General features: G+C 41.0%; 1 protein-coding gene across 1 annotated transcript in view; it reads left to right on the plus strand.

Annotated features, from left to right (window-relative positions):
- Positions 1-10,443, plus strand: part of si:ch73-63e15.2 (protein strawberry notch homolog 2) — a 78,432-nt gene extending 67,989 nt beyond the window's left edge. Inside the window, 11 exon segments of the mRNA XM_042482374.1 lie at positions 661-732; positions 1,163-1,271; positions 1,376-1,447; positions 1,606-1,749; positions 2,773-2,867; positions 4,383-4,475; positions 4,655-4,786; positions 6,665-6,741; positions 7,686-7,876; positions 9,470-10,257; positions 10,260-10,443. Coding sequence (XP_042338308.1) covers positions 661-732; positions 1,163-1,271; positions 1,376-1,447; positions 1,606-1,749; positions 2,773-2,867; positions 4,383-4,475; positions 4,655-4,786; positions 6,665-6,741; positions 7,686-7,876; positions 9,470-10,257; positions 10,260-10,313 — 1,827 coding nt within the window. The 3' untranslated portion in view covers positions 10,314-10,443.
- The last annotated feature ends 297 nt before the right edge of the window (positions 10,444-10,740 follow it).

Here is a 10,740-nt window from a genome sequence, read left to right on the forward strand (position 1 = left end):
TTCCTGCTTCTTTGACCGGGATTTTGTACTAATGTGTCATTTTAAACATATTTGCCTTACATAGTTGTAGATTTTTGGTAATTAAAGGTGTTGTCTGCAGATTGTGAATGGAATTTCACAATAACATATTTCAGGCCTGGAACAGTCATGGAATTAGTTAAAATAATTTTCAAGTTTATTTTCTGTAGCTGTTGGCATAACGTAGCTCTACTATGCATCAGTGTGTGACAACGTTTTGTTCACCGTCACGTTTATTTCTTAATTTTCTCCCCACTTTCCTTCTGTCCCATGTGTGCCAGCTAGTTGAGATTATGTTTGAATAGAGTTTAAATCTGATATGTTTGAAAAATGCAGGGCAGGTAGGGTAGAAAAAAAGTATGGGTCTTTGAAAAGTCGTGGAAAAGCTTTTTAAATGTTATCCATGAAAATGTGTGGTTGTAATGGCCATAAAATGACTGTATAACCACACACAAATTTCAACTTAATTTGCTCGTGCCAAGGTAGAGCAGTGAAGTCAGGTGGTGTAAGGATGATCAGCAGCAAACACAGGTTTATCCCACGTCACTTTGTCTATCTGCATTAGTGTGATGATGCTCTGAAGGCTGTAAATCCTAAAACCGCTAATACTAATAATAATACTGTTGCTAATCCACTTTGCAGGGTGCATTAACTCATGGAGACCGAAGAGCCACAGAATCCAGAGACCTGAGCAAGTACAATTTTGAGAACAAGGTAAGCAAACTAAACAGCCTCTGAAAATAAAATTCTGACCTTTTATAGTGTCAAAACATAATTCTTCTTTTAAGGGTGGTCTGTCTTTTGGTTTTTCAAATAGAAAAGTCCACTCAGCCTTTAGCAAAAAGTAGTGACATACTTTAGAGCATGAAGTAGTGGTAGTTTAGTTTAAAACATAAATAAATATTTTGCTAAGAATATAATGTTTGTATTTAAATACAGAAGGAACACTAATGGGAAAATACAGAATGATATAAAAACTAAAAAACAAAACACAATAGACCCACCCTTTAGCTATTTAAGGTTTTTCTCACTTGTAGTGGTATACAAGATTTCTTTTTTTTAAACTGTTAATTTGCATTGCAAAGTTGCTAAATGAACCCTTTCAGAAACTTTGTATATCAATTCTATGTCCCCTCTCTTGCAGTATGGTACCAAGGCTCTAGATAAAATCACCAAAGCAATCCTTGGCCACATAGAGAACAAAGTGCCCCCTCCCAAAGCATACCCCGGGGGTGACGCCATGTTCTTCAGAGGTATGTTTGAGCTTTGGTTGATTGTCAGTATCTGTAAACAACTTTGCTAGCACAAAGTTTAGTGTGACTCATCAGTAAAACATCTTTGTTTTTCTTTATTTCAGACATGAAGCTCGGAATGATGGATGTAGGCATCTTCTGTAGAGAGCCTCGCTTTGGGATCAGTACTGAGAAAGGTAGAGTACCTATTATTAGGCCATATTGTAAGGCAGTATTCATAAGACAAGTATGTCGATCCAGGCCCCTTACTTCAAACTTTAGTTAGCTGTTCTCTGTTCAGTTGTCACCACAAAATCAGCTGTATTAACTGTTTTGTGTTGTGTTTTTATTTCAGACTGCAGCATTACCAAGTTCTTAAATCGCATCCTGGGCCTCGAGGTTCACAAGCAGAACTGTCTCTTCCAATACTTCACTGACAACTTTGACTACCTAATCGAGAAGGATAAGAAGGAGGGCAAATATGACATGGGAATCCTAGGTATGGAGGTCATGTGTCACTCAAAACACAGCATGACTTTACAAAGCAGTTTAATTTGTAATCCAAAATGTAAACATAAACAGGGTTCAATACCATGTGCATGCTAGTGCATGTGAAATTTGAGCTGTGCACTTAATTCTCAGCTTGACATGCAGTGTTTCATGTAACTGTTCAGGGCTGTCAGCTCTTGTGCATTGAACATGACATTCACAGTAAACAGCACAACAGCAGCAGCGTGTAAAACCCAGTTAATCCAGCTGCTGCTTGGATTTTGTGTCTACTGGCGCTGTTACAATATAGTTACTAGGAGCAGCCAAAAAGGAGAAAGACTCGCATTGTAGCAATAATATCTTACACAACATGTATCAGCTCAAATAAACACGCTAAAATGCTCCCATTTTTTGACATTTCTAAGTTTAATTAATAAATGTTTTCCTTCAGAGGTTTGCCAAATTCTTTCTGTTCAGTATGGTTCTGACTATGACCATGTAAAAGTTATTTTACTTTGCAGTTTAAAAAAAAAAGACTGAAATTGCATCATAACACTGAAGATTCCTCATATTTGAACTGTTATCAAAAAAATGTTGCTTGACCATGCCAACGGGCTGTAGAAAGACGGACAAATACATGAAATATTACCTTTAAAACAATGGTGCATGTATTTTTAACAATTACACGTACACAGAAAAAAAGTATTTCGAGCCCTGATGACAAATCCTAAGCAAAAATAAAAATACAAGATGAGTATCTCCTATCACTGTTAAGGATCTATTGGAGGGCTTTTTTAAAAACAGTATCAAAAAGACACATTACAATACAAAAAAAACTATAAAACAATATAATTTATTAATAAATTACATCCGTAATGCTGCAAAACACTAACTATAGTTTATTTTCCTTTCTTCAATTGTCTGTCAACACGCCTTAAATTGGATTGGCCCCTAAGGGATTCATTTAAAAAGAAAAATGGCTCCTGATCTTCTAATGTGAGTAATTATTTTGGCTCTCTTGTGTCTCTGACAGACCTTGCCCCGGGTAACGACGAGATCTATGAGGAGAGGCAGGAAACTTTTTTGACAGCTGGAAACCCTCAGGATGGTCAGGTCGTTCTCTATAAGGTAGGCACCTCATAACCGTGATTGAAGTATATATATGTATGTTTTTTTATCTGTTTTTTTTTTTTTTTTAATAACATCTCAACTAAATTTTATTATTGCATCATATCTTTAGATACTCTACAATGTCCAGCCCTAGTTTAAAAGGATCCAAAATAAGAAATCTTGCACAAACTAAGAACACATGAGCAATATAGTGTGGCCTGATGTAGCGGCCACCAGAAGGGCAGCAGACAGACAAATTTACAGGCCCAGGCTGATCTTGAGGCAATGCACGTCACGAACCAGAAGTGATTCAATGAATATACATGATGCCTAAAAATGCAAATCTTGTGCTCTTTCTCTTTTGAGTTAAATCCAGTCGGACTTGTCAGCTCCCAGCAGACCAAAGCAATTAAAAGTTCACGTTCAATGGCAGCTGAGCAATCTTCACAGATTAGGTAGCAAATACCAGCGACTACAAATTCATGAAGATTTTTGTGACAAGGTTTGCTCTTTGCACATTTTTTGCATACAGAGAGATCTGTGAAATGTGTTCCACATAACCTGCAGTCCCAGATGTAACACAAGTAGCTACCTCTGCATTATGTGATGATTGATGTCACTTTGCCAGCAGTGAGACTGTTATCACACAGGCTTAGCCCAGGGCTGAGGGGCCCATGTAGACACCAGTGGCAGGTGGGAACAGGATAATTACCGATATCTTCTGCTTTTAGCTGTCGGCTGCAGACTAACCTGCATTTGACTTTCAAAGTTGGCAGTCAAGCAGGAAGCTGCACAGCTAGGACCAGTTTTTAAAAAGAGAGAGTGTGTCGTGTACATGCATGACTGTTAGACACTGAGTTTTATTCACTGTGTGTTTTTAAATAAATGTTAGAAAAAGTAATTTTAGGTGTCTATGCAAGTGTCTGTCTCACCTTTAAGTTAAGTACTAGAGATCGGTCCTTGTCTCTTACTTCGGTCTCACACAAAGAAGACTTAGGATTTTGTTTTAAGACCGGTCAAGACCACAAATGCAGGGATATCAGTAAATTGCCTTTGAAAAATAGGTGTGTTGAATAAAGAAGTTAATTTCAGCTCATTAGTGTGTTTTCGTAATTGCTCCTAGAAAATAGAGGGAAATTCCTACACTTAAGATTCTCCTCTGCTTTGCCACGAGTGTACCATTTCTCATGGTACTCTCATACAAACACAAATACACAATATGCATGCAAAGAGATGCATGAAGAGGAATCATCATTTGTTTCCCATGGGTGTTTTCATGGGAATGTGTATCTTTCTGATAAATCTAAGGAGTGCTGATGGTTTGCATGTTCCACATTTTATTGTTGGTGTGTCATACAGTGTGGGACTCACACTGATCTGGTCTTGTCTTTGATCTTGGTCATGACTTGGTCTCAGTTACGGTCGTCTTAACTACAGCACAGCTTTAAGACAGCAGTGTACGGTTGCATAGCTGCTCTGTTCCTCCTCTTTCACAGCACATGCTTTAGTCTCTGATGCTTTTTGTCCCTGTAGATCAGTGTGGACAGAGGCATGCCCTGGGACGAGGCCTACAACAGGTCCCTGAAGCTCAGCGGCCCTGAAGAGGGATTCTACCTGTCCGTAAAGGTGAGTTCATGTTATCATAAGAAAACTAAACCTTGTCTACTGTAAAAGGCACTGTATGTCTATGATTTATTATTTAATACAGAATAGTTATGTGATGACACAATGGATGTTCACTGAAAAGATTTTATTAGTCCCGAAGAAGATGCAAATAATTTACTTTCTGTGCGGCCTCTCCACAGCTGCGAGGTAACCACCCATGTGTGCTGCTAGCTGAGCAAGGAAGAGGCAGGAACTTCATTGTCTACAAGCCGAATATTGGCAAGCAGACCCACCCTGAGAGTCTGGACAACCTGCAGCAGCGTTACCGCAAGGTAAATGGCTTGAATGTGTGTCGATGAATCAGTTAGGCTTGTAGTTGTGTTTGTTACACATCTTTACCTTCATCATAGTAAGACAAAGGTCATCTTTCAGCTTCTTTATATTGTCACAAATTTTGTCTTTTGAGTTTTAAGTTTTCAAGACAACAATAAAAAGGTCTAAAAATAAAAACATCTCCTTAATATGGGGAAGGTTTGACTGAAGTTTGAGCTGGACATGTTTAGAACTGACATTTTTCTCTCAATCTGCATTTGCCTTTTGGAGTATACTATAAATCATAATAACTTATTTATATAGCACCTTTTAAAACAGAGTTTACAAAGTGCTTTGACAGAGCATGCAAAGCAAAAAATATATGGAGTCTAATGCCCCCTTGTGGCTGGAGAGGAGTACTGAACCAGGCACTCTAGAGCTAAACAATGGGACAATATATCACTCTTGAACTCGATAACAAAAAAAAACATGAGCCACATAAGAAACTGAAAGTATATTTCGATGGGGATGATAAAGTTCCTTTATATTATTGTAGTTTATTAGAGCTGAACCCAGTCTCCTACAGGTTGATGATTTAAGACCTGTTACCATACCTCCACTGCACACAATAGTTATCTTCTCCTTGATACAGTAAAGGAATATAAATGAGATAAAACTATGATGTGCCTTTTGGTAGAAAGTTAAATCCCCCCTCCACTCAAAAATGTGCTTTTCTTCTGTTTATGGCCCCAAAAATGTCTGACCTTGACTATACTGACTTGTTTGTCACTGTAGAGGTATTTTCACACTTGAGTACTCACACTTTCCACTTTACTAAAGGGGGCAATGTCTGTGCACCTCCTTAAAAACTGAGCTTGAAACATACGCCTGGCTAATTAGATAAGCCACAACACTAATACAAAAGCCAATCACTGTCTAATACTGGAAGCACATTTCAATTAGGTAACAGACTTTATCACACCACTTTAACACCAGCAAAGAAACCTGAAACTTCCAGGGCAGAGCGACTTGTCAGTGCAGAGTGCAAAGTTTGCATTAGTATAGTAAAAGTTTTGGCAGCAAAAACCCTATTGTAGCAGATATTATTGCTTGTTTCATAATCACAAACATTGTGTCAGCCACTGCCAGTTAGCCTACAAGCTAATAAGCCAAGAAAACAACATGAACAAATATAAAATCCTATCTATGCTTACCACTCTGATACATCTGCAAGTCTCTGAACAATAGACTACTCATCAAAGTCTTACTGAGTCTTGGGGCGGCCTCCAGCTCACCTGCTGGAGTGTGCGCCCCATGTGCCGAGGCCTTTGCAGTGACACGGGTTCAATTCCAGCCTGTAGCCCTTTGCTGCGTGTCATTTCCCCTCTCTCTCCCACATTTCCTGTCATTCTACAGCTGTCCTATCAATAAAGGAAGAAATCCCCCCAAAAATATTTTAAAAAAAAAGAAGTCTTACTGAGTCTTAAATGAGAATAGCTGAATCTCTCTGAAGTTTCTTGTAATGCTAACGTTAGCCATCGTGCTGTGCATGTCAGTTTTTTACTGGTTAAAATGCACAAGCAGCATTGGAGAAAGCGGAAAGCTAAAGTTACAGCAAGCAGCCGTGGTTGAGGGTCGTTGGCCAGATGTTGAATTTTTCAATAAGGGAGAAGGCATAGAATAACAAAGATATGTAAAAAACTCTTTATGTGTGAAAACTACATCTAACAAAATGTTAATCTTTGCAGAAAGCGTGTCTTGAGGGGGACTTTAAAAACACCTCTTTATTGCAAAAGCTTTTGTGTTGATAAAGATGTATTTTTAAAGCTGCTTATTTCTGCAGCATCAAACAATGGAGTTCTTTTCTGATTTTTGGCGTTGTACGTTCCCTTTTCCAGGCGACTCCCGAGGAAGCCCGGGACAGCTGGGAGAACCAGTTCACCTTTTCCTTCAAGAAGTGCAGCCATGCCAACTGGTGAGCAGGACTTCATTCATTCATTCACTGAAACCTTTATTTAAGACTTGAGAAATTAATTTGAGGGAGACCCTCATTTTCAATGATGCCGAGCCTGAACAAAGACATTAAAAACAATCAACAAGCAAACAAATAACCGGAAAAATAGAAGTAACATCATATAAAAAAAACGAACAATAATAGCAATTTAGATAAAAATACAGGACAACGATGATGTTATGGTGCACTGTAAGAGAATGACATTTTCCTACTTCTGTTCTCATTTGGGGAATGTGGAGCAAAAAAGCTATTCTGCAACCAAGCACTGAGTTTATGGGAGTTTAGAGTCAAAAGAGATGAAATATAAGGAGGAAGCACCTGTTTCAAAGCTTTATCGATGGATAAACAAAAAATGCTGATCCTGCCTCACAGCTCAAAGTGGCCAGCCGACCTGTTGATAAAGATGTCAGTGATGGGTGCTGTAGGGATCTGTAATTCTGAATCTTAAGGCTGAGTCATAAAAGGTATCCAGTGACTGAAATGTAGAGGTGGCACCTTTTTCATTTCCCCATAATCTAAAACAGATTTTTTAAAATGATTAAATTTAAAAAAAAAAAGGAAACAATTCTTATTTCTGTATAAAAAGCCAATTATTGTCCACAATGTCCCTTGGGATTAAAGGTTCAATGCAGCCAATCAGCCTGGAACTCATTAGGATTCAGTCAGGGTGGTTTTTAGGTCAGATGCCATTCCCGGGGATTTACAGATCACCTGAGGACTAGTCATGAAGAAATAACCTGCAAGTCTCACATGTGCCCTCACCACCAAGTGACCAGTGGACTGTGTTTAAAATGCGCTCAGCCTGCCATACAGTTTTCTTCAAAGAGGGACATGCAAGACATTTGTGGGTATTTTTGTTGTCTGTATAAAAAAACTGACTTTTTCTTTCTTGTCCTTGTCTGCAGGAATGGGAAGTGTAAGAAAATAGAGGAAGGTCAGGAGTGTCTGCAGGGCATGCGTCTCCGTCAGTACCACATGTTGTGTGGTGCGCTGTTGCGTGTGTGGAAGCGCGTATCTGATGTGGTGTCTGACATCACCAGCTCCAGCATCCTGCAGATCGTCCGACTTAAAACCAAACAGCACAACAAGCAAGTCGGTTAGTATACCCTCCTGATAAAATTTATTAACACAACATATATATTTTAACTGGCGTTTAGAAAATTACATGTCACACTTTACTTTGGTTGGAATATTCTCCAAACATTTATAAAAGAGAAGAAGGAGTTTTAAAATGAGTGGGTTGTTTTGATGGTCAAATGTGATGCTGTTAAAGTGCTGACATTTCATTATGACAAATTGAGGAAATGAAATTGTCGCTCACATTCCATATTTGCCTCCCCATGAACTCCTGTGAACGCTACATTGACGATAACTGTCAGTTATGAAACACACAACATGTTGCAATTCAGCCTGACATCCATGTAAACCCAACAGTGAGAGGACAGTCGCTGGTCATTCATCATCTGGTCTGTTTTCTCTGCACTACATGTAGAAAAGACTGTAGATAAGGGTTTTTTTTATAATTATGTAATGAAGCAGGCATCACAGATGCTCCTCATTTTCATATTCACTATTCGCTGTAACATGCTTACTGTGGTTATCCATGGCCTGAGAGAATGTCAAGGCAGAGCGTGGTACCTTTATTTACTGCCTTGGGTTTTGGTTGGATTTTGTAGTTACAATTTTTACACCCTATTTTCAGAACAAGATTAAACTACAGCTTTAATCAGGTCCAGAAAATGAGGCCTAAGCCTACATGAGTTCACACAATTTCTGTCCAAGCCGACCTGACCCCTGACCCCTGACCACAGCAGCAGTTTTGGGCATGAGGCTGATTAAAAACTCAAACTTATATTGTAAAATAAATAATATTTCTTCTTTTTTTCAAAACTTTTTTTGATAGGACAGCTGCAGAGATGAAAGGAAATGGAGATAAAAGAGAGTTGGGATGATATGCAGCAAACGACGAAAACAAATAGCATCTGAATATGGGGTGCACGCTCTACTAATAGAGCTACCTGGCACCCCAGAAAAATAAAAATTTCTAATATTGAAACATTTATTAGAACCTAAGAGCTGACGTTCTTACTTGCTCTACTTCTCCTTCTTCTTTTCCCGCTGTTGTTTCAATACTTTGTCGTCAGCTCTGCGTCTCGCACTCAACACGTTTGACAGAACAGGCCGCACCCCTCGGTGCGCCCCTGGCTTTGAGTGCACATGCTGATGCAGTGCACAGATGATGATCACTGCTCTCCGCTGCATGTTACACACTTTCCTCCAAAAGCAGGAGAGGCAGAAGCAAACACTGCCAACCAAGTTGCCTCGCAGCCCCCCTCTCCCTCTCTCAATTTTTCCCCGTTTTTGCTTGTGCTCTATCTCTCTCACCAGGTTTCCAGTATATATTTCTTTGTTATTCCATCATGCTCCCTCTCACCAAATCACCAACACTCTTTTATTTCCACTTGATTTAATCCCATTCAACTCCTGCTATTCACTCACGAGAACTGCAGATATCAAAAGATATCCAAAGTTTTAATTTCAGCCATAAATCAATTTTTACCAAAGCTGTAGTTGCAGTGGTTAGCCTTTAGCAGCGTACATGTGGATTAGCATGTGGAAAGCGTAACAGTATTTTTTGTATTTACCTCACTGATAACTGTGACATGACCGTGCTCCTCCTCCCTCCCAGGCATTAAGATCCCAGAGAACTGCGTGGCCCGTGTGCGGGAGGAGCTGATCCTCATGGACGAGGAGGTGAAGAGGAGAAGAAAGGAGAGGGAGCAGCAGGCCGTGGAGCAGCGGCTGGCCGAGGAGCGCGCGCGTAAAATGGAGCTGGATAACAAACACCTCCTGGCCAATCTGTTTAACCAGAAACCCATGCTGAACCAGTCCCTCGCTCAGTCCCTCGTCCAGAGCCAGATCCTCAAACAGAAACTGAACCAAAACGCTCTGCAAAGGACTCAAACTGGGAGCATCTCTCAGCTGCAGAGACTGCAGCTCCAGTCCACTTTACAGCAGCCCTCGCAGAAACTCCCCCTGTTGTCTTTACAGAGGAACCCGGGCCAAACGCAGCAAAGGACCCAGAACAGCTGGAGCAACAACTCCACCACCACCAACAGCCAGGGCGCTGTCCCCAACACGGTCAACATCCGCTCCAATTTCTCCCAGTTTTACCCCCAGTCCTTTATGCCCTCTTTCCCACAACTGAAGAACCCGTCACTTCCACTCCATCAGACCACACTGTCTCCAAACTTGTCTTCCAAGAATCCCCTGGACGAGATCTTGGACCTGACTGTGAGCTCACCGTCGCCCTCTCCGGACACCACAGAGGGCGGACTCAATCTGGACAGTCTGGCGGGACACTCTGCAGCATTCGGAGACGACTTTAATCTGGAGTCTCTGATCTCTCAGACTGCAGCGAATACACAAATACAGCAGCCTCTTTTGCTACCACAGCAACAGCAACAGCAGCAGCAGCAGCATCTGCAGGCGACGACGCCACAGCAGCAGAACCACAACCTGCTGGCCAATAACCACCAAGACTTATTAGATTTACTTGACTTGCCCCTTACTCCACCAATGCCCACACAGAAAGCCAGCCCTTCGTCCTCTACCTCCTCCTGCTCTTCCTCTGCATCCTCCGCCTCAAACAACCTGGTTTCACATGCCGGCCTCTTGCCCACATCCGCCCTCATCCCGACATCATCCTCCTCTTCTCTCTTCTCCAGCCCGTCCCCGTCCTCCTCTCTGTTTTCCAGCTCCTCCCCTCACTTCTCTTCCAACTATCTCCTCCCCCAGCCAGACTCACTAACCTTACCCAACGGCCACTCTGCCGCTCTTGACGTTCGCGAGGCTCTGAACAGCATGCTGCAGGGGCCGGACCGCAAGTCTGTCATCAAGTACCGGCCGCAAGACTAAGAGCTTCAACAGCTCGTCTGGACTTTTGTTGTTTTTTTTTTT

Source organism: Plectropomus leopardus, chromosome 3 (assembly GCF_008729295.1).
Source record: "Plectropomus leopardus isolate mb chromosome 3, YSFRI_Pleo_2.0, whole genome shotgun sequence".
Classification (NCBI taxonomy): domain Eukaryota; kingdom Metazoa; phylum Chordata; class Actinopteri; order Perciformes; family Serranidae; genus Plectropomus; species Plectropomus leopardus.